At 34.5% G+C, this 25,212-nt stretch overlaps 1 protein-coding gene and 1 non-coding gene across 5 annotated transcripts in view; one reads left to right on the plus strand and one right to left on the minus strand.

Moving 5' to 3' along the window:
• The window catches only part of TMEM161B (transmembrane protein 161B), a 91,055-nt gene that overhangs the window by 27,462 nt on the left and 38,381 nt on the right, over window positions 1-25,212 (minus strand). For 2 of the 4 annotated variants that reach the window (XM_066273768.1, XM_066273771.1), the window contains exons 3-6: window positions 19,863-20,010; window positions 14,342-14,425; window positions 11,730-11,827; window positions 8,157-8,313 (exon numbers count right to left, since the gene is read on the minus strand). In XM_066273768.1, the coding sequence (XP_066129865.1) occupies window positions 8,157-8,313; window positions 11,730-11,827; window positions 14,342-14,425; window positions 19,863-20,010 (487 nt within the window). The remainder of the gene's footprint in view (window positions 1-8,156; window positions 8,314-11,729; window positions 11,828-14,341; window positions 14,426-19,862; window positions 20,011-25,212) is intronic. The other 2 variants (XM_066273770.1, XM_066273772.1) reach the window with 1 other exon arrangement.
• LOC136336947 (U6 spliceosomal RNA) lies at window positions 21,802-21,906 on the plus strand. The gene has a single exon (XR_010731681.1). It is a non-coding gene; the product is annotated as a U6 spliceosomal RNA (small nuclear RNA).

Genomic DNA, 25,212 nt, shown 5'->3' on the forward strand with positions numbered 1-25,212 from the left:
GAGCCACTCCAGCGCCTAGGGCAGAGGCCAAGGAGCCATCCCCAGCGCCTGGGCCATCTTTGCTCCAATGGAGCCTCGGCTGCATGAGGGGAAGAGAGAGACAGAGAGGAAGGAGAGGGGGAGGGGTGGAGAAGCAGATGAGCGCTGCTCCTGTGTGCCCTGGCCGGGAATCGAACCCGGGACTTCTGCACACCAGGCCGACGCTCTACCACTGAGCCAACCGGCCAGGGCCAAGAAATTGTTTTGAAATAAAGAATCAAAATTCTTTTATGTTCTAATATCATAAATATGCTTACTAACAGTAATAAGTTATTCACATAGAAAAATAAACTATACCTGAAATACTATAGGAATTGACTTCTAAATAAAATTTCTCTGGCAGCTATTTCCTTTGAATGTGTTTCTTAAAAATTTGTCCACAATTTCCAAATAAATTAGACAGGATCTTTTCCCTCTTATACATAAATATAACATGGTAATGTTAACATTTGATAATATACCAAACTAAGGCTTCTATATTTACAGACATGTATAACAAAAAAACACTAAGTAAAATTATGGAATTTATTTATGCCTTTGTGGAAATAATGGACAAGTAAGCACCTTCACTATGAGTAAACTCTCCCCCCACCTTTATCCTTCTATTATTATTTTCATAGATCATTCCTAAAGAACATACTAGTAAATATTCAAAATTGCATATGCAAATAGTCATTTTCTTTTTAATAATTTTCCCCCTTATTAACTCTTCAGTCCTAGTTGAATGGACCACCTACTTTAAGTGCTAACTTATTTTGCTTTATATTACAAAATCTCAATCTTTAAAGTAAATGGAATGTTAGGGGTAAAATTAATTTTTTCTTCTACATGGCTAATATTTTTAAAGTTCTAATATATCAATGTATTTTTGCAACTTGAATTTAGCCATAAATTACAGATGCAAATACAAAAACTATAATAGAAAAAAAAATCATGGACAGTCATTCATTAAAAAGTACTTTAAATTATTTATCTTTGAGGTGGAAATAAAAGCTCTCAAATCATCAACAGGATTAATTTTTAGTTCTAAAATGGCAAATTTCTCTCAAATCTAGAATAAAAAATAAAAAATACTTATGAAAGCACTAATATATTTTAACTTAGTATTTACATTGCTTGAGAGACCCAATTCTTGTAATAAGAAACTGTCTTCTATACCTCAATATTTTGAAATTATTCAAGATATTTTATCAATGCTTTTTTGAGAAAGAAACAGAACAATCAGAATATTGTTAAACAGAACAATATTCTAAGAAATATTTTGTTGCCAATAGACAAATCTATAGTCTCCTAAGGAATAAACACAGAGGTTTTCAGAAGTTTCTCAAAATTGCACAAAATTGTCATTAAAACAGATCACGTTTTGACTCATCTAAGTGATATTCATGTAAACTGAAAGTTTTTCTACACTGTTAAAACTTATATGCGTTTCTGCTACTACTAACAATAAAGAACCTGTTTAACTTATTCAAATGGTTAAAATGGTATCCCACATCTATTTTTCCATATGAAAAGGCAACCAAAATACCAAAATGACATTATACTAACATGCATTCTCACCACAAAGAAACTATACCAAGTATCTGCTATAGTACGTACATTGAAAAGTAGCAATAATTACATCAATCATTATGATCTAGCAGGTAAAATCATTTTAAAAACAATCTGATCCTGTTTTCCAATGTTAAAAAGAACAAAACAACTAACTTGGATATTTTTTTTTTTTTTCATTTTTCTGAAGCTGGAAACAGGGAGAGACAGTCAGACAGACTCCCGCATGCGCCCGACCGGGATCCACCGGGCACGCCCACCAGGGGCGATGCTCTGCCCACCAGGGGGCGATGCTCTGCCCATCCTGGGCGTCGCCATGTTGCGACCAGAGCCACTCTAGCGCCTGAGGCAGAGGCCACAGAGCCATCCCCAGCGCCCGGGCCATCTTTGCTCCAATGGAGCCTTGGCTGCAGGAGGGGAAGCGAGAGACAGAGAGGAAAGCTCGGCGGAGGGGTGGAGAAGCAAATGGGCGCTTCTCCTGTGTGCCCTGGCCGGGAATCGAACCCGGGTCCTCCGCACGCTAGGCCGACGCTCTACCGCTGAGCCAACCGGCCAGGGCTTGGATAATTTTTAACAAAAATTTTCTCATATTTTCTGAGATAAAGGTTTAATTCATATATTGTTAAAAAAAAAAGAAACAGAACCTAAAATTATCTCAATAAGCCAAAAACCACTATACATATATGTAAAACTACTTTCCACAAGAAGCATATAGCCAGCCAGCCTCAACCTAGCCAGACTTCGGACTGAAATAACAGCCAAAGATTTCTGAAAGCATAATACATATGCTTTATTTAAAAATAAAAGCAAGCAAACAAACAAACAAAAAAACAACTATTATCTAATCTTCTGGATTGAAATAAAGCAAAACGACAGAAATTATTTTTAAATTTTCAGATTCAGAAGGAAAATGATCACTTTGAACTAAAAGAAAAAGTCATACTTAATTATAAATTAACAGAAATATAATCCTATCTCCCAAGTAAGTTCCCTACATACTGCTAGATTTCTAAACGGTGAATTAATTTTGCAGCATTAATGTCACAGAAGATCTTCAGAAGTTTATAAAAGAAGCAAAGTTTTCACATCACATACTAGGTACAAATTTTCAAGACTGAACAAGTACCTTGGCTCAGATTCAATAGCTTTGACTGTTTCTTACTAGGAGACTTGATATCTTATGTAGTTCACTTCAGGGTTTCCTGTGTTTTGTTTTTCTTAATCTAAAGCAGAATATTTCTGTACAGTAAGAATACAGTAATTTAGAACCTTTTAAGGATAAATTTAGAAAAGGTGACAAGTTTGCTGTAGTTGTTTTTTTCCCACAGCATTTAAATTACAGATCTTTAATTTACATATAGAACTGAATATTTAACACAGAAAACCTTAGACTTTACTTCAATTTAAATCATTCACAATTTTTTGCTTTGTATAAAATTTGTATGTCTGGAAACCAAGGCAAATTAAAAATTTAATACATTGCCTTAAAACATACATAACAAGGTTTTGTACCTTAAAACATACATTGTAAAATACAAGCACTATGAAACTGTGACTAATGATCCAGTCCTTTAACCAAATAGGAGTATTGAGAAGCTTTATCACTTTGTAGAATAGCTTTCTTCTCACTCAAATCTACATAACATACAATATTACTCTGTGATACAGCTTATTCATAAGGGATCTTTAAAAAGTTGACTGTAGAGAATTTTAATTTTTAAGTTTTACACCTACCAAAATGTTTTCTTCAAAAACTAATTTCACCTTTTTACTTTTCCTTAACTCCTAAATTAAAAAAAAAAAAAAAAAAAAAAAAAAAAAGCTTCACATTATAACATCAGTGTCTCCAGTGTCTAAGACTTCATGGGTCATCATACAAAAAAGACATGTTACACCTGCTTCGCCCCCACTGTAAGGCTTGCCTTACTCCTGACCTTCCCCACACCATGTAACTGGGCATAAATGGAATCAGAACACACGAAGACTTGGTGAACTAGAAGGTTAGAACAAATGGGTAGGAGAGTATTAGCTATTAGCTTGAGTTTGAAGTAAGATTGGAAGAAGGTTGATAGTTGAGATCCATGTACAACTCACTTGAAGCAAAAAGGGCAGGCAACAAAAGGTACTCTGTGAAGTTCAAGATTTTAGTGACACATTAAAAAAAACTCATGATTTTAGAAGTTCAATTCTGTAAAAATTCTAATTGTTATACATAATTATGTCAAATAAAACTGATGGGGAAACAACCATGTAAATAAAACATTTTCTTCCTCATTTTTAAGAAAATAATTTATTTAAGTTATATGTGTTTAATTTAGGGAGCACTTTAACAAAGGACAAACTGCAGAGAATTTATGAATCAACTGATATATGTGTGTCTAGACCTATGTAATCAATGGAGGCATGTTTTGAACTAGTAAGTAGGCACATCTAGATTCTCGCAGGAATGCTATTATCTGGAGCCCTCCACAAGGACACTTCTTGAAGCCAAGCAGAGCCAGTTTTGTGCTGAAGACTGTGTGGGCCCTGCTCTCACATTATTAGGCACTACTGAGTGAAATGAAAGATGAAAGTTATTCTCATAAGCAATCATTAGAGTAGTTATTAAGTACATTTTTCTAATTTCTCTTAAGCAGGTACCAAGGGCTGTGTATACATTAAATAAAACTGAGTATTAAGAACATGTATTTCTATGTAAATATCATCAATAGCATTTTAGTAGAGCTATAAACCATGAAGAAAATGAAGCAGAAATGAGAATATTCTGTAATAAACAATATTTTAGACCATGAGAATTCAAAGTATAAAAAAATGGGACATATATAGTCAGCTAGTGCTAATTATCAAGTTAAAATATTTTGTGTGTTTTATGACTTGATGTGTAGAGATGGGTCTTTATTCTGACCTACTAGTATTTTCACATATTTAATACTATAGAATTAAAGATTGTATTTTAAATACTTGAATTTAACTTGCTCTTGAAATTAGCACCACACTGGATGTTTCCTAACTGACAAACATGATCAGTATTTCTATCCAATACAATTTACTTTGTGAAGATGCTTACTCTTCAGGCTTTGTTCTGACTCTTTTTGTCTCAATCATACCTAAGCCAATCCAAAAGAGTCAACAGAGAAATAGAACAGTGATGCTGAACGTCAAATCATATGATTTAAATAAAATCTACTTACAGCTTTAAAACTGGGTTAGCAGTCTCTGGTTAAATATAAAAGATAAAAGAAGATATGCATTTACACTGCTTACTCCCAAAATATGACTGAAAAAAGCATATAAGAAGTAAATGTCCCCAGAAACAAAGAACAGGAAAAAAGTGACAATAGAAAAAAGATTTCAACATTTGGATGGACAAGCAATAACTGATGTAGGCTTCAGCTTTCTTTGCTGTGCTGGGTCTTCAACAGGAGGAACCCAGTAAAAAGATAATTCACTAGTATTATACCCTGGAAGTCAGGAATTTGAGACAGCAGGCACCTCTGAAGGCGGGCTTGCAGAGTGGATGAAAATGGAATAATTGGCTGAATGTCCGTATGGAGTAATAATTAGACTACCCAGATCTTCTGTCCTGCCTAGTCATGTAGTTTACATGATGGCCCTTCCCCAACTCTGGCATAATCCAGAAGAATTAATGTTAAACCAGAGAATACTGGTCTTGGGAATCCTAACAAAAGAAGGTGATGATGAAGAGCTGAAAACGAGAGGGTGTGTGTGTGTGGGAGGGGGAGCGGTAATACACAGACTCGATTTAAGTTATTGCCTGATCGATGACTGCTGCTGAGTCTCTGAGTCTCCTTCCCCAATCAGCTCCTACAACACTGACTGTCAGACTTACACACCACAGATAAGAAAATGAACAGTTCCCCTCTGGAGAAAACGATAGGCTCAACAACCGGAAGACACTGATGTTTAGAGGTTCCTCCAAGAACGCTGCCAGGTCTCTATACATTATAAAAGGCCCACCAACCAATAAGCTCCAGCCACTTGCACAAAATTTCCTACTACCCTTTTGAATATAAACAGATACTCAAAGACCATGAGACATTTGAGAACAACTTTAATATGTGATTAAAGCAAAAAGGAGGCAAGGGGGATGCAAAATAAGCAATTCGAGGTTCCAGTTAAAATTTAAAAGATATTAATATCCTTAGAAATAAAAAGATATTACAAGTCTATGACACATGAACGCTATGAAAATGGAACATTAAAAAAAAGTTTTAAAAGTAGAAAAATAAGTCGATACAAAAATGTCCATAGAAGGATTAAAAGAAAATTAAGAGAAAAGTCAAGAATATAGTATAAAGCAAATAGCAAAGAGGAAATAAGATATTAAAGAATCATTCAAAGAAATCAAATACCTCACTAGAGTTTCTGAAAAAGACAGATTTTTACGAAAGACAATATAAACCTACAGATAAAATTAGCAGATTGAGCACATCTACTTACTTTTGTCCCTTCTCTCCAATCCACACCTAAACAACAGTAAAGCATTTCTTCTCTTTTTAAGTACATAAATAGAGTAACTGACAGAAAATGAAAAGCAGTAAAACTGTGGAGGCTGGAAGGCAGGCAGATAAGTGGTCAATGACTAAACAGAATGAGGAAGCTCAATCAGAAAGCCAGGACATCATCTGCTTTTACTGCAGAACCGCCAGAAAGCATAAGAAACTGGTCAAATTGAGGCAAAAGTCTGAATCTGTCTCTTGTCGGTGATATTAGGAGAAAAAGCACCACTAAAAATAATTACTTTACATAAAAGTTAAAACTCTCTCCACTGGAAAGCAGTGTGGAGATTCAGCTTTGGAGAGAGTGAGATGGGATCTCAGGCCTCCCCAGACGGTTCAACACTTGCCTCAACACTTGCCTCACCACTTGCTCAGAGCTTCTTTAAAGTCTCTTAGTGCCTACACTCAAATATGAACAGGCCAGTATCACCAGCTCTCTCTAAGAAAAGTCTTTAACATGAAAGACAGCAACCAAACCAAACAAAAACAACTTGGAGGAAAAAGACACTTGGCATAAAGAAAACCATTACATAATCTAAAAGTGTCTCAAATAGACACAAGACAATATAATCATAAAACAAGTAGGATTACACAAAGGTGGGAGAAGAAACAGAAAAATTAGCTCTTAAAAATAAAAAATTATAGCAGAAATGAAATACTCAACTAAAGGACTGGGAAGATTGAGAAAACCTCCCAGAAAATTAAAAAATATAAGTATAAACATATACATGAAAGATGAGAGTCTTAGAGAACCAGTCTAGGAAATCCAGTATCTGAACAAAAAAGCAATGCAAGAACAGAAAAATGGAGGAAAGAAAATCACAAATAATTACAGAAAAATGTCTAGAAGTTAAGACCACAAGTTTCCAAACTGGGTGAAATCCTAGCACAACAAATGAAAACAGATTCGCAACCAGGAACATTATAATAAATTTTAACACAGTGAGTGGCTAAAAAAAAAGATAGTAACAATTCACAGAAGAAAAATATGGGACACAAAAAAATCAGATATCGGATTGGCAAATTGGAATTCTTTTTTTTTTTTATCTTTTTAAAAAAATTTTATTTATTCATTTTAGAAAGGAGAGAGACAGAGAGAGAGACAGAGAGAGAGAAGGGGGGAGGAGCAGGAAGCATCAACTCCCATATGTGCCTTGACCAGGCAAGCCCAGGGTTTCGAACCGGCGACCTCAGCATTTCCAGGTTGACACTTTATCCACTGCGCCACCACAGGTCAGGCGCAAATTGGAATTCTTAAAGAACAAGAATGGAACTTCAAAGACCAAATAAATCTGACAAACTATTCTTATTTAAAAGTTAAATTAATATTCAGGAGAGTAAAGCAAGAAACAGGAGATAATTTGATCCAAAAAGAGGCACAGGGAATTCTTAGAAAGACAGTGAAGAAAATTCTAGGATTAATAGCTATGTAGGATGTTTAGAGAAGTGAGGGCTCTAAATATTTAAATATCCTCTCTAAGAGGATATTTCCACTGGAAAACAAAATAGAAATGATGTATCAGAACTACTGAAGTTTAGAAATCTGTAGAAGAGTTTAGCTTTTACAAAACAAGAGTAAAAAATTGTTCAAAAGAGGTAATAAGACACTATAATGCTCAGCTATAAATATTTTTATAGGTATAACTAAACCCAACTACTGATTTAATTTTAAAAGTCTCTTTACTTTCTTGAAATGGAAGAAAAAGAAAGAAGGCAAAAGGTGCAATAATATCTAAAGTTAAAGAAATGCCATTAATATATAACATTTAAACATATGGAAGAAATAAAAAGAGGTAAAAGTAGCTCCTCTGTAATATAACAGGAGACTCAGGAAAGAAAAGGCAGAAAACTGGCAACTTTCCTTGTATTTTAGTTTTTAAACTATTTACCTCTACTTTGAAATTTTTCAATTAAATAAAAAAGATTTCAACAAAGAAAAATTCTCTAATGATCTAAAATCCTTTTTCAACTCAGAGATGGGATCTGATGGTGTTAGCTGAAGAAGGAAAAGAAATTCTTAAATTATACTGATGTTTTGAAGGATACACTGCGAAAGACAAAACAAGCAGGCACCAAACTAAGCTGATATTCATTTCCTGTGTGGGCTTCATAAAACTGTAGTAGACTTCAGTCACTAGGTACACAACTGTAGCAGCCACTGTGAAATCCACCAGCCACTGGTATTCTGGAAAGTAATGTAACGCTGAAAAATAAAGGGTAAAAAAAAAAAGACTTAAACTTTCATAAACAGCATAGAAGGGTTTATCTATTATTAACTATAACCATGCTAGACTTAATCTGATGATTTATAAAGCAAAAATTACAAATATGAGAATCTAAAAATGCAGGAAACATATCAAGAATACTGGCATCCAAAACTAAATTTCAATACCACATAAATTAAAAAATTAAAAAAAACCTGAAATAATTACCAACAATTATTTAAATTGTTAAAAATATGATTGTAAAATGAGTTGGTATCATCTTAGCTTATTACCTATTCTTTAGAGAAAATATAATTCAATACATTTTTATAGAATCTGAGCTATACTTTAGAACAATGGTTTTCAATCTTTTTTTAATCTCATAGCATACATAAACTAATTTAATTACTAAAATTCTGTGGCACACCAAAAAATATATTTTTTCCCTAACAAAAAAATAGGTATAATTTTGATTCATTCACACCAGACAGCTATTGTGTTGGCTCTTGTCACTTTTTAATTTGACAATCTAAGGGGAAATAGGTCAGTGCCCTGACTAGTCAGGTATTACATGTTTTAAAAATTCTTGTGGCACTTGTTGAAAATCACTGCTTTAAATACAACCTAATGTAGACAACTACAGCTTTACTTATATTCATTTGTGAAGAATGATAAACTGTATTTTTTTAAATTTATTTACTGATTTTAGAAAAAGAGGAAAGGAGAGAAAGAGCCAGAAACATTGACCTGTTTCTGTATGTGCCCTGACTAGGGGTCAATCCAGCAATCTTTGTGCATAAAGATGACACTCGAACCAACCAAGCTATCCAGCCAGGGCAAGAATGTATCATTTATGTCACAGTTATTAACTGCACTAATAGAGGGTTAGTAAGGTTAGTAATTTTCAGTTACTGCAGATTAAAATAATAAATTAAATAAATCTACTTTTTAATACATTATCTGCTCCTGCAAGAAAAACTGATGAAACTCCTGTCGATTTTTCCTTAAAACTACATCCTTTCAACAAAATATTCTCTTCTTAAGGGTTTACATTAAAATTGGCATAATCTGAATGTAAATATGATTCCATCTCCCTTTTCATTTCAGATATTCTGGTTAACTTATGCCAAAGGGTAGTCCAAAAAAATCAACATCATTTTGTAGAAGGCCTCCAAAATATGTGAAAACACAGACATAACCATTAATTTGTATGTTCTTATTGGCACATTACTTTGAAAAAATTTTAGTTGTAAAATGTAATTACTGAGGCTATTTTAAAATCACATTTTTATTAAAAAAGTATCTTAAAAATATTACTCAAAGTTAGTTATTTAAAATATCAAAACTGCACTAACCAAACTTACAAATTTTGCATCAATTTGTAAAATTGCAGAATTTTACAAATTCCAAATCCTTTTATAATTAAGTAAATTTTTTTATTTGCAGTAAGTTATTTTAATTCCTTTAGCTTTTTTTTCTGTGATGTACAGCTTCTGAACATCAGTATGAAAAGCTTGCCCTAAAATGGCTGCAAGATTCCTACCCTCTTTCTCTTCTAAAATTATCCAGTTAAACCTTTTGAATAACTTTCTGGAAGGAATTTGGGAAATGGATGAAACAGAGAAGTGTCTGTGTATCTAAAGGTTTTCGATTTTTATTAACCACAATTGAAGTAAATGTTCTAATTCTCCTTGTCAGCCCACACTCTTGCAGGTCACCTACAGGGAAATTAATAGCAAACTGCCAAGCAACATTCAAATGTTCCTATGTTCTTTAAGAGGAACTTATATTTAATAGCTGATACAAATTGAGATATACTTTTTAAGAGAATATTCAGATACCAATAATATATATTCAGCAAAAGTAAAATTATACAAATTCTTTGTTATATATTTAATCCAAGTATTATATTCTTTTTGTATTCAATAATATATTATAATTATAGCCCTGCCTTTTTCAGAGAATACTGGAAACAAAAGAAAACTAGAGTTTATCAAGCCCAGTAATTTCCATTACGCTCCTCAGAGTGCTTAATGTTCAGGCAGAAAACTACTTTTACCTAAACCCACATACATAGCAGACATTTGCAAATAAATGTCAATATAAAAATAAATAGAACATCTCCCTGTAACTCTGATCAACTGAAATGCTCTTGAAATTCTGTGGCCAGTTGTTAAACTAGTATCATTTGCTCCTCAAAATTGTACAAGTGAAACAAAACATTGATTAAGCTGTGTACTGAAGTCACATTACCCTAATTTCAATTTTTAAGATCATAATAGCCTAGTTCTCACTGAATGTCTCTAACACATTAGGTGTGTAATCGTGGACGAGTTATTTAAACTATCTAATGAGTTCTTTTCGGAAAGCTTGATAATAGTTATATACCTCATAGAACTATGAGGATGAGTTAGAGGATGAGTTAATACAAGCAAAGCACAACGACTGATAAATATGGAATTTTAAGCTATGAAAACCAATTAGCTGATAATCTTTCAATAAACATTAGTTATTAGTAAAAGTAAAAATAAAGTGTACGAGAAATCAGGGGAAATATATGTATATATATTCTTATATTTATACATCTGTGAACATTTTATGTAAACCATTAGTTCTGAAGGCTGCTCCAAATTAGAAACACTTGGAACAGTTTTAAAATTACAAATTCCCAGAACTCATTTTATATTTACTGAATCTCCAACAGTAGGTATGATGATTCTTTATTTTTAAAGAGCCGCTCAAGTGATTCTGAGGTAATGCCAGGTTTGAAAACCTGTGTTTTAAATAATATCACATAAAATGACTTTCTTATCTAGGACTGAAATAATTTCATTTTAAATTTAAAATCATTATAGTTATTATGCAATTATAAACATTGACATTCAGGATACAAAATACTGAATGACTTATCAGAGATACCCAATGGGTAAAAGTAAAACTTGAACAAGTAAAATTTTCTTTTTCTTAATCGTTTATTATTCTAAAACCACTTTTTCTTCTATTAAATATGAGCATAAAGTTGAATTATTATAAATACAGGGAATTCAATACAAGTTCATTTCTGCAAGCCATAGAAACAGACTGGGACTGATGGCAAAAAGTCTGGAATCTGAAACAATGAAAATTGACTCTGATCTCAGCATAGACAGAAACTAACAAACTTGTATAAGTCAGCCTCTGCTGAAAAATGCAAAATATAATGCTTACTGTAAGTTAGATGAGTTAAAAAAAGGGAAATTCAATTCAAATGTAGTCATTTTTGAGCTTCTAAGCTCTGAGAAAGATTTCATATTCTCTGTATAATGAACTTAATGATTACAAAAAAAAAAAAGTCCAGCTGCAACACATAAAATGAAAGTTCAATAGCATAGTATAAAACTGAGGTTTCAGAACACTTTACCAAGATTTCCCATACCTAAGGTATCCACTTCTGTAATTGACTTTGTTTCTAGATGGAGGTCAATGTCCTTTGGAATGGTTAGTGGCTTACTTTCAATGTGACCATTATATTTCCTATAAAAATCAGACAAGTAACACAAAAAACAAGTTACCTACACTGTTATCCGAGTGCTTATATAAAACTAATTTTAGCCTGACTAGGTGGTGGTGTGGTGCAGTAGATAGAACATCGGACTGGGACGCAGAGGATCCAGGTTTGAAACCCCAAAGTGGCAGGCCTGAGCACGGTCTCAACCAGCTTGAGCGCGGGGTTCCTGGCTTGGGATCATAGACATGACCCCATGGTCGCTGACTTGAGCCCAAAGGTCACTGGCGTGAAGCCCAAGGTCCCTGGCTTGGGCCTAGTGTCACTGGCTTGATGAGCAAGGGTCACACACTCTGCTGGAGCCCCCGTCAAGGCACATATAAGAAAGCAGTCAATGAACAACTAAGGAGCCACAGTGAAGAATTGAAGCTTCTCAGCTCTCTCCTATCCTGTCTGTCTGTCCCTATCTGTCTGTCTCTGTCACAAAAGAAAGGAAAAAAACTAATTACAAATGAAATTTTATATTTCACAGTGAGAAAAAAGCAGAATTTCTAATATTTCCTTAAAAAGAAGGTAAGGTACACAAAAGTAGTTTGTAGAAGGGGGATGACAAAAATATGGATGTAAATTATTACGTCAATACAGAGATTACCAGGAAAGAGTTACAAACATTAGTTACAGGAATAAAAATCTTAATTGGTATCTTAGCATATTACCCCATTTTTCCTACTGTCTCCTCTGTAGATTTAAAGACAGTCTAACATCTCTTTCTTTAGGGACAAGAGTAAAAGCAAATGAAGACTTAACTGAACCTGAATTTCTCTTTGAAATTATACATGTATGTACATACACTGCTCACAAAAACTAGGAGATCAGAAAATGTCCAGATACCCCAGTACTTACACCTTTTTGTACAGTACATTTTCACCAATGAAATAAAAGTTGGTTTTGCATCTCATTTGCATAATCAAACAATTTTCTTTGACTTGTGTTTGCTTTTCTGATGTTCTTGTTTAATTAAAAAATATCAAATGCTTCTTTTTTAAAATTGCTTCATATTCACTAAAACATCCTCAACGTCCCAGCCAATGCTCTATCCACTGCACCACCACCTTGTCAGGTACTTTTATTCTCAAATAATTATAAACTTGGAAAACTTCAGTAAAAATATAAATTCATGTCAAAAAATCAAATAATAATTATAACTACTAGGAACAACACTGTGTTACTTAGTGCATCTTTTTGTAATTATTAAACATTTTTACCAAATAAAATACTGTAAGAATAACAAAATTACTAACTATAAGACATAAAATAAGAATTAAATGTTAATATTAATACATTATATAACTAAATTTTCACAAATGTTAAACATGGTAGCTATAAATACAGAGATAGAATAGTTACAAAGAAATAGTTAAAAAAAACTAGTCTAAAAACTAATCTAGATTACAATCCTGACTCTTAATAGTTATGTGAACAAGTCATTTCTGATCAACTTACTCATTAATAAAATATAAATGAAAATAACAGTTAATCATTAGGGAGTATAGATTTATTTAAACTATTTAAAAGTGCTTTGGAAATTTTAATATTAAACAGGAATATTTTATTAAAGAACATAACTACTGAAATTCAGAGGAGGGTTTACACTTAATCTTTCAATAAGCTTCAATGTTTATTTGTAATTATAAGTGAAAAAGAGAATAGCAGTGAAATCAGAAAAGAGAATATTTTCAAATTTTCAATTAATGCTAAATAATCACTGTTTAAAGAATTTAAAAAAATTTGGTGAGTTTGTTCTCACTGATATTTTACAATATATTAGAATAACAGTTATAGGTCCTAAGAAGTCCTCCCCTTGCCCAAATGAGGAATTTAAAACTAAGACCCATTCAGAAAGGCTAATTAACAAGCAGTCTCCTTTAAAATTCAGTTCAAATAGAGAGAAAAAGTTAAAGCTGAAGGATCCTTCAAAATTAGTTTGGTTCTTCCATTTAACAGATGAGGCTGCTGTGATTCACTCAGTGAGGTTCAGTTAAGTTTTCTTCATAAACTTTAAATATCAAAATAATATACAGCAGCTAAATGGGACCTAAGAATTTATATATTATTGTCCATGCCTTTTATTTAAAAAGGTCAAATCAGAAGAATTTGTCCAATAACATAATGAGTGATAGCAAAATAGAAAAGAATCCAAACAAACTGATACTTTTAAATGACATGGACTATGGGCTTCCCCCATCAACCCTCCCACTGAATTTAATATGATGGCTATTTGTTCTCATTACTGAAACACGAAGAAAATTACAGTTGACTATTCTTAAGTAAAATAATCACTTTTGTGCTTATGTATTAGATTACTACACATGGGATTTTCTTAAAGGGTGATCCAAAATTATTTTAGATCATGGGTTTTGATCTCCATTTATCAACTGTTGATGGTATAATTGGTAAACATTCCTTAACTAAAGTCCAAAAATGTATTTAACATAAATTGTGTCAAATATTTAACACTTTACAAACTCAACAATGTAACTTACCTATCTTTTTTGCTTTTTCCTTTTTGCTGCTTCCCTGCAAGAATTCTTAATTCTTCTTCTGTAGGATGTTGATACCACCTTAAACTAAGAAAAGAGGAATCCTTTAAAATGAAGAAATTAAAATTACCAGAATATTCATTTATTCTACAAGTATTTATTTTCTTATCTGTGTAAACACTGCTGGGAACAATCAGGTGAAAAATTCTAATCTGAAACAGATACTACTGCTTAAGCCTTAAAATGATTTATTTCGATTCAAATCCAGCAAACAACAAGCACTTACTAGATAGATCCCAAATCCTGAAATACTGTTTGTGGTTGTATTTCTTACAACTAACAATGTATTAGTATACATAAAGATGAGACAGGCTTACTGTTAAAAGTAAACAGAGTAAACTCTTCAGGCAAGCTGGCAGCAGCACATTAAAATTCTCCACCCATCCCCTCATTTACACAAAATGAACCTCTATGTGTCATAAAAAAGTCCTTTGAATGCACCCCAAACTACAAATAGTCTTCACTTTACTTTACTTCCTTTAATTTAGTTGGAGAACTTTCAAATTTTATTAGTGTAAATCATCATATTTAAAACACTCTCAACTCTTAGCTATATGTAACCCTCTTCAGTTAGGGCCACAGCACTCAGTGAAAACATCCAAACATCATTTATTCCCTCCAAAGCTCTCGGGTTCAGTCTCAATTTCCTGTCTCATCAAAACTTCCTATCAGCTAGTCACCTAAATTTGAGATTCAGGTTTTATCTTCAATGTGTCCTCGCCACATGTTAACATTAATCCTCAACTCTTAATATCCTAACTTGCCTGCTCCCATGCAAGAACCTCAGTTCAGAGTTCTGTTCAGCCTCTTTCTCTCTAGCTCTATGGCAAAACTCTGTCTACTTACTTTCCCTCTGGACACTCTCTCCTAAGAACATTCTGATCCCACTTTCCATTATCTTTTTATAATGCAAACCTTAAGATATATGCCTGTTTACACATTTTTAGTAACTCCTCACAGAGTAAAGCAGTGAAGTAAGGCAGCTAGGGAAAGATTCTGACCAAGTTTCTGTTCTCATAAAGAAAAAACATACAGCTGGTATTGCTATACTTTGCACTTCTTCAATTATAAAACCCTAGATTAAGGTGAAATATGCCAATAAAAAATATAATATTGCCATGGCCGGTTGCCTCAGCCATAGAGCATTGGACCGACGTGTGGAAGTTCTGAGTTCGATTCCCAGCCAGGGCACACAGGAGAGGCAACCATCTGCTTCTCTACCTCTCCCCCCCCCCCCCTCTTGTTCTTCCCCTCCTGCAGCTATGGCTTGAATGGTTCGATAGTTCCAGCAAAGGTTCGATGGCCCTGGGCACAGAGGATGGCTCCAACGCACCATGGCCTCTGCCTCAGGTACTAAAATAGCTCTGTTGCCTAGCAACGGAGAAGCCACACAGCTGGGTAGAGCATAGCCTGGTAGGGGCTTGCCAGGTGGATCTTGCTCAGGGAGCATGCAAGAGTCTGTCTCTGCTCACTTGCCCTCACTTAAAAAAAAAAAAAAAAAAAAATATATATATATATATATATAGTATGTATGTATATACACATATTAGCAACTGATCTGCTATTTTTAAAAACACTGCAAAACTGACAATCTGAGTTAATAACTGGATATTTGATGTTAAGAAATTTTCTGCTGTAATGTGATAATAGTAATTTTTAAAACCTCATATATTTTTGAGACATGTACTGAAATATCTATATAAAATATTTGCTACAAATAATATGTTGGAGGAAAGGAGAGATGAAGGGAAGATAGATGAAACAAACTGACCACCTGCTATTAATTGTGAGGAACACATAGAAGCTTGTGGTATTCATTAAACTATTCTGTCTACCCTTTGTATATGTTTGAAATTTTCCATTAAAATTAGAACATATGCTTGAGCATGGGCTCACCAGTTTGAGTGTGGGGTCGCTGGCTTGAGTGTGGATCATAGACGTGACCCTAAGGTCATTGACTTGAGCCCAAAGGATTTCTGGCTTGAGCCCAAGGTCACTGGCTTGAGCAAGGGGGAAACTCGCTCTGCTGTAGGTCCCCACTCTCCCCCGGTCAAGGCACAGGAGAAAGCAATCAATGAACTAAGGAGCCACAACAAAGAAATGATGCTTCTTTTCTCTCTCTCATCTTGTCTGTCCCTATCTGTCCATTCCCCCCCTCTGACACACACACACACACCCAAAAAATTAGAACATATATTTTAAGGCCCAAATGTGTATAGGGTTTGTGACCCCCAGTTTGCACAGCCTTTCACAATTTCATTACTGTCTACGTCACTGGACGCATATCAACAATTTCCTTCTGGAACATGACATTCTATCTAGACTAAATGACATTTTATTTCACAAACTGTTTCATTCCTTGGTGTTTTGGCATGTATTCTCTTCTCTGCTTGTAAACAAATGCTCTTATCTGGCAAACTCTGCACTTACCTTTTACTGATACTGTATAGAATCTACCTGGTTACTGTTCCCAGTTCTTGGCATACAGCTTCAAAAGCCCCTGGTATTTCCTGAGTAATATGGGGTGGTTTTGTTATGTTAATGAGGGAACTCATAGTATGCCTGCAGGTGGCTTCAGGTTGGAGGCTGGTCACCAGAAATATCAACCATGTGAAGGAGAGGGAGCTAGAGATTAAGTTCAACCATGCGGTCAATGGGACCTATGTGACCAGTCATACCTCTGAAATGGAACACCACAAAACCTCCTCTGACACCTGAGCTCAGAGGAGCTTCCTGTTGGATCAACACACTGAAGTGCCTGGAGCATGACACACTTCAGAGAGGGAGACCATGAAAACTCTGTGCTCCTCCTCAAACTTCATCCCATGTGCAATCTTATAAAAAAAATTGTAATCGTTACAATTTAATAAGCTCTAGTCATTTTGCAAACTACTGAATCTGAGGGAGTTGTAAAAATGCACAAATCTGTAGCCAGCAGCCGTGTATGGCCAGTAGTCGCAGCCATTGTGGCTGCCAGACACGTGCAGGTTCCCACTGAATTCAGGCAGACAGTAAAGAAACTGCGGAGCCGAAAACTGGTGGCTCATTTCTTTATTCTAGCCTTGCAACCGGCTGGTGAGTCAACACACACAGGACACCAAAACCCACTCACACATTCTCCAGTTCCACAACCAGGAGAATCTTTTCCAGTTTTTCCTAGAATCAAAGGCCCCCAGCAGTCTAAGTCACCTCTAGCTCCCCATCTGCCAATGTGGCTTCTTACTCCTCTCTGCACAAATTGGCTTCTCCTTCTGCACACTGCCATCTTGGCTTCCTTTCTCTCCTTTCTCCTTCTTAATCACAAACTTTTCTTGGCGTGAAAACCCCTCCTCCAGAACACATTAGCATAACTCAACCCCTCAGCACACATTAGCATAACAAAGCCCCTTCCCAAGCAGGAAGGTAATTAGCAGTTTCACCTGGCAGCGCCATTCACCTGAGCAGCAGCTATTTTTAACAATAAAAGTGAGCAAACATAAAAATCACATTTTACAAACTTATTTGCCCAACAAGCCGGTTCACAGAAGTACGAATAGAATGTCCATACCAAGAACTGCATCTGGCATCTAAAGCCTGGGCATTCTTAGGGAGGACTTTGTCTTTAATCCATGGGGTCTGTGCTAACTCCAGGTAGTATCAAAATTTAATTGCAGTTGGAACAAGAGCAGTTGGGTTAAAATGAAATATCCCACTAGTTGAAAAATTCCTTGGCCCTTGCCAAGTAGCTCAGTTAGTTAGAGGACATCATCCTGATACACCAAGGTTGTGGGTTCAATCCCTGGTTAGGGCACATACAAGAATCAATCAATTAATGCATCAATAAGTGGAACAACAAATCAATGTTTTTCTTCCCTCACCCCTATCTTTCTAAAAATCAATAAGTGAAAATTAGAGAATTTTGAAAATTCTTGGAGTTTTTTATGCATATATATGTATATATATAAACATATATATTAGTGTATATACACACAAACATTATTTTTTATATATTTCCAAATTAGTAGTTATTGGAAGATAGTAAGTGCTTAAAAAGGTTCATTAAATCAAATGAATTCAGTTCTCCTCTCAGTTTAGAGATTTTAAAATAAAATATATATCCTAACCAAAAATCCCTAAACTATACGTGTTAAATGAGGAGGCACTTCCTGAAATTTCTACTGAAGTCCAGAATTTTAACAGTCAATTCTCGTTATTTGTGGTAGTTATGTTCTATGTAGTTTCAGCAAATACTGAGCCACTGCTCCTAAGGGAAATACAGGGTTAGGTTCCTGAGAGCCCCTGGTCATAATATTTTCATCAATCAATGTGTAATCTTGTTTTGTGCATGATTCTGTTTACATAGATACCTTATTTAATATATATTGTTGATTCATGTACATTATATCCATAGCCAACACCACTGTAACTCATGCCGGAACAGAGCTTATCTAATAACTGTAATCATAAGTATTGCATTTTCCTGAGTTCTATAAATACTTACAGCAAATTTTCTCCATAAGGCATATCATAGCTTTCTTTTGCTTAGGAATACTAGACGGTATTTCAATACTAAGCTTGGGGCCATTTTAAATGGTGAAGTCAGCAAAAAAAGCAAAAATGTGAAACACGTGGGACTAAATAGACCACGAAAAGACACCTGTTTACAATATGAGAGGTGAAACACTAAGGCTTCACTTGCTGGGAAAATGGGTACAGGCCCATTCATATTTTCCCCTACTCTGCATGTCTATAAACTACTTAAAATTATCATAATTATAGATTTTGTGGTACTTTAATGAATACATTTTAAAAATAAACTTTCACAAGTAGGCAAATTACAAAAACAAAATCCACAAATGATGAGAATTAAGTGTATAATACTTAGAAAACACTTAAGCAATAACTCATTTTATAGACTAAAATAAGTTATTTCACTTTGAGAAACAATAATCAGTATAAAAAAAACTCTTCATAGGAAAACTTAGGTTAGATTTAGAGTCCTATAATAATAAAACATTTTAAGACCCTTATATTTTCTAGGACCCATTTTCTTTATAATCAAGCTTGTTTCCACTTATTGTATGAACCCATTTTCTAAAATGGATTATACTTCTTACTAGACAACTCAGGTCATATTCATTATAAACAGTTATTGTTCAAAGCTAGAACTTAAGGATGCTACGTGTTCTTAGGGCGACTTTGAGTCTGTTGCTCACTCATTAATCCATTCATTAGATATCACAGAGCCCACTGTGGTCAAGTACTCTGCTAGACAATGGAGATATAACCACACACAATAAGGCCTAAAAGGCCTAAGTCCCTGCTTTCCAGATGCTTATATTCCAGAAGGGGCAGAACTTAACAAGAACAACAAAAATCATAAATTGGATACCACGCAAAAGAACCAAACAAGTGGTGTGAATGAGCTACATAAGCCTTAAGTCATTACATTAGGTTAGAAAAACCTCTCTAAAATCACACTTACCCAAGCGAAAGGATGAGAAGAATGGAAGGGAAGAGCATTCCAGGTGGAGAACAGCATATCCAAAACCACAAAGGCGTGAAACAACACAGCAGTAACCAAAAGGCCAATGAAGAGGTAGCACCATGTGCAAGGAGAAACACAAGGGAGGCTGAAGAGATAAGAAGGGAACAGATCATGCACAACCTTCTGGGTCATAGTATGCAGTTAAATTTTATGCTAAAGTAATGGTCTTAAGGCAGGAAGAAAGACTTGATTTACATTTTAAGATCCTTTTGGGGCTCTGTGAATTAGAAGGAGGCAAGAATAGCAGAGAGATTTGGTATATCGAATCAATAGGCCTTGCCAATGGACTAAAGGCAGGGAGTGAAAAAAAGTAAGGATGCGGGATGATGTCTACATTTACAATCAAAGGAAGATGGCAGTGCATTTTCTGAAATGGAGTAGAACAGGAAAAAATCAAGAATTTCAACATGCTAAATTTTCAAGTACTTATGAGACACCAAGTAAAAATATCAAGAGGTACCTGTGTATTAGAGCAGTGATTTTCAACCTTTGTTTCTCAAGCACTCATAAACTAATTATTAAAGAAAAAGGGGCCCTGACCTCTTCTTCTTTAGTAACTAATTTATTTGTGCCATGAGATGAAAATGGTTGTATTTAGTCAGGGGCACTGACCTTAGTAATTAGTGTGTGTTTGTGCCATGAAAAAAAAAAAGGTTGAAAATCACTGTACTAGAGTATACAACTCAGAGATAACTTGCTGTCATTACATAATTGTGGTTTTTAAATCCACAGGAATTAATAAGATCACCTAAGGAGAAAATAAAACATGGTAGAAGGCTAAACCGTTAAAAAGGAAGTGAGAAGGAAGAGTTTATGAAGACAATGCATGGAGCAAATATGGCTACAAAGGAAATCAAAGAAATAAGCCAAAAACTAAGAAATAGATAAGAGGGTTGTTTTTTTTTTTAAGAAAAGGAGGAGGGGTTGTGGCTCTTCTTTATTTGTTGTTGTTACTTTAAATGGGAGTTTTTTTTAAGTGTGTATACCAACAGGAATAATCCAAAAGAAATGAAGCAACTGACACAGAAGAGAGAAATGGCCAAAGAAGCAAAGTTTGGATGGAGGTTAGAACGAATGAGGTACAAAGCCAAGTACAGGAACTGCGCCGACAGAAAGACACATCCTTCACAGGAAAAATTAAAATATATTAACATTAAAAGAAAAAAGTAGGGTTTCATGTGTATCTAGCTTTGTGTGTTTGATGGTAGGAAGAGGAATAACTGGCTCTGGTTTCAAGAGCTCAGAGTGACGCTGAGGCAGGCAAGGACAATGTTCCAGGAGAAAGGATTTGGGCTGGAAAAGCTGTCTATGAAGTGGAGCTTACAAAGACTGCCAGGGATTATGGAGTGGCCACCAAAGGTCTTAGATCATTAATTCAAATGAAAACCTAGAACCACAGCTACATAATGTTTTTCAACAGTCAGTACTTCATACACAGTTTGATTCCATACCATATGGTTCCTATATATACTATAAAGTTCTGGGCTCAGTTTTTAGTCTTTTCCTTTCCTGTTTGTTAGTATGTGTATTTCAGCAAAATGATTTGCAAGATGCTTGTAACTGCTGCATTATCCCTTCTAATAAAGACTTAGAAGACCGATACAAAAGTTTACTACTTTTCTATGTAGCAGTTAATAATGGTTACAAAAATACAATTAGAGAGAAATGCTTTGTTAATGTTAAGCAAAAGAAACATAGTATAAAATTACACATACAATATAATCACAACCATGAAGATAAAATATCAATAGAAAAGATTACAAGGAAATATAACAAACTTTATATAGTGATTTTCCTTGTTATCAATTTACCCTGTATTCTACATCAGATATGTATTGTTTTAGTGATAAAAAAAATGTTTAAAAAAAAATAACAAGTGCTCTTCACCAGCACATATACTAAAATTGGAATGATACAGAGAAACTCAGCATGGCCCCTGCGCAAGGATGACACACAAATTTGTGAAGCATTCCTTTATTAATAGGATCTAACTAGAAAACTGAACCTCTAGCATTTTAGCTAAGTGTGCTTTTTATGACAATCACCTTGGTTATTCAGTGGCTCTTTTTACTTACATTCAAGTTGTCAGCAATGTCTCAGATAATATTATCCATCATAAAATTATTAAAGTAACTTTTCAATGGTTTTTTTGTATAAACCTTATGACAACCTTCCTTACTAAAACAGTTCAACAGCAATGAAAAGCATATGTATCAGAAAACAGAACATATTGACCCAAACTCTAAAAATTTTAAACAATAATGTCATTTAAAGAAAACCACTTAAAAACTTTTCAGAAGTAAAAATTTCTGAAATTTAAAATGGAAATCTAAACATAAATATAAAATAACTTGAGCAAGCCAAAAAGCTTTAATATGTAAATATTCATACAAAAATCTATTTCAGGGTAAACAACACAGATCACTAAAGATGGCTTTAGTCTTCATTCTAAATCTCTAAATTTGGATAAGTAAACAAAAAACTTAGGGAGAAAACAAAGACCACTTAAAACTTAGAAAAACTTTCAGTACAACTAGCTAAAATATTGTTTGTTATACATATATAGTCTCCTGTTAATAACTGGAAATTTTAATAGAACATGACATTCTTGAACTGGAAGTTAAGACAGCGAATGCAAGGAGAGCAGGGACTCAGGCATTCCATAAAGGTAGCAGCTTAAAGTTTAAACCTTTCCCTTAGGTCATAAGTCCCACCTACTGTGCATTTGAATAGTAGGTTTCTTTCACCAAAGGGAACTTGCAGATTCGTGAATCAGGCAACATGCAAAAAGAGAAGCAAATAATTTAGAGCAATTGAATATGAATATGAAGGTGCTGTTACAACCTCTTTAACCAATACTGGATTAGACAGATTTCAGAATAAATCCAACTAACATTTTTGATAAGGGACATATGAAGGGAAGGAGCAGACAAAAGTGAGAGCCTACGAAGGCAAAGGGGTAGAGAAAAGTGCATAACACAGCCGTTCTCAACCTGTGGGTCCTGACCCGGGGAGGGTCGAACGACCAAAACACAGGGGTCGCCTAAAGCCATCGGACAAAAGTGAGAGCCTAGGAAGGCAAAAAGGGGTAGAGAAAAGTGCATAACATTTGAGCTAAACAATCAGGAAAATGGAGAGCAGATTTATCAAAGATGCTATTAAGGGGAAAAAGCCAAACCCTACTATCATGCAAAACCCACTATTCAAATGTACAAAGAATGTAACCTATCACTTACCTCTCCGTGAAAAGAGGGGCCAAGCAAACTTCAAAACAAAAAAGGAACTTTAATTACAAGTAGAATACTTTGGCTACAAATCAGTGGTATGCTGAACACGATACAGAACATCTTTAGGCAATCTGAGCAAGTGTTGAAACAAGTGTTCTTTCAGGTAGGAAAAGCAGTTCACACTAAAGTACAGACACATCAACTTCCCAGGAGTTTTCTTTCTGGGGATGAGAGGAAATAGGGCACTCTGAGAGCACTAAGACCCTTTGGCTGAGATTTTTTCATGCTCACATATTATGGGTAGAAGAGATCTTACTATATAGTGCTTAAGTTCTTGTTAAAGTAAAAATCCCTTCAACAAAATCTAATAGTCATATTAAAATGCATGAAAAAAATGTTTTCTAGAAGACAAATACTTCCTACTTAAAAAAACTGGTAGAATGTAATACAAAATATAAAATTTAGTAATGTAGAATAAATTTAATCTCAAATGGTGACTGAGAAGTATAATTTGAATAAATGACATTTCTTAAATTCTACTTCATACTTATGCTTTTGGTAATCAAAATCAGTGCTGATGTGCCATTTAATTTCATTTCATTTAGGACTAAAGATGGCTATATAGCCATAGAGAAGTCATAAAAATACAGTAAGTAAAGAGAAATCATAAACTTCTAAAAGGCTAAGAACAGCTAGAAAAACAGGTCGAAAAAAGACAAGTTTAAATAAGTTACTCTGAAATCTGCCAAGAGATCACAGTGGTTGTAGAAAAGTTGACTTCTACCAAATTCAAAACTTGATTTTCAAGTACATATGTCATTTCCAGGATAAGGTCTCCAGTCGATGACCAGGCAAAAACAAATAAATACTACACTTTCTAGGGTAAGAGGCCTGATGTGTTTCATTTTTCAGTATGTGATTGTGACTGAAGTTAAAATCTATGTTCTCATTTGTAAAAATGGAGAGAATATCACTTCAGCAGAGAAGGACTAGACTCTCTAAACCTGCTTTTACTTCTTAGGTAAAATGAAAACTCTATTTCCCAGCCTTCCTTGCACGTTGGCTTGAACTAATAATCACAGGGCCCTAGCCTATGTAATACGAGCAGAAATGATAACACCTATTTCTAAGCTTGGTTCCTAGAATCTCCATAAAGATCCATAGGCCCCCCTCCCTCTCTCTTAACTTGCCAACTGGCACAGCATCTAAGAGAGGACTCGAATGCAGTGGCGTCACAAGACAAGTTTACAATCCCTATGTCACCATCTGAAGGATAGCTGAATCCTTAAACCATCATGCAGTGGCGTCGCAAGACAAGTTTACAATCCCTATGTCACCATCTGAAGGATAGCTGAATCCTTAAACCATCATTTTGTGAAGACTCTACCTGGAAAGCTGCCCAATCTCTTTCTGATTCATTTGACCCTCACTCCTGTCTGAGGAAATTGAATAAGAAACTTTTACTGAATTCATATACTAATATTCCTAATATTTCTGAGGACATAACATACTCCAAATACATCTCCTCTCTTAGCTAGCTCAGAGTGCACACATCCAAACAAGAAAACAAAAATTTTATCAGTATGGAGTTTTACAACATTGTAAAGGCAATGTTAAAAGAATTAAACCAGACTAAAGACTATGCAGTCGTTTGTTTTTTAAAAAATACAGACCTACAACAGTAATTGCAATATATAAATGTTATTTAAAAAGAGCCAGAAAAGCTAGTCAATGTTTTCATATTAAAAATCACCAGTCTACCCTGGCTGGGTAGCCCAGTTGGTTAGAGCCTTATCCCAGTACATCAAGATTGCAGGTTCAATTCTTGGTCAGGGCACATGTAAGAATCAATCAATAAAAGCATAAATAAGTAGAACAACAAATTGATGTCTCTCTCTCCCTCTCCCCCTTCCTGTCACTACAAAATCAATCAACTAATCAAATGTTTAAAATAATATATTTTAATAAATAAATATCACCAGGCTGCTAATTTACAAGCAAAAAGTGTTTATTCCTTTAAGGGATTTACTTCTTCAGGAAAATGGCAGGCTTACTCAACA

The sequence above is a fragment of the Saccopteryx bilineata genome, chromosome 4 (assembly GCF_036850765.1).
Source record: "Saccopteryx bilineata isolate mSacBil1 chromosome 4, mSacBil1_pri_phased_curated, whole genome shotgun sequence".
NCBI classification, from domain to species: domain Eukaryota; kingdom Metazoa; phylum Chordata; class Mammalia; order Chiroptera; family Emballonuridae; genus Saccopteryx; species Saccopteryx bilineata.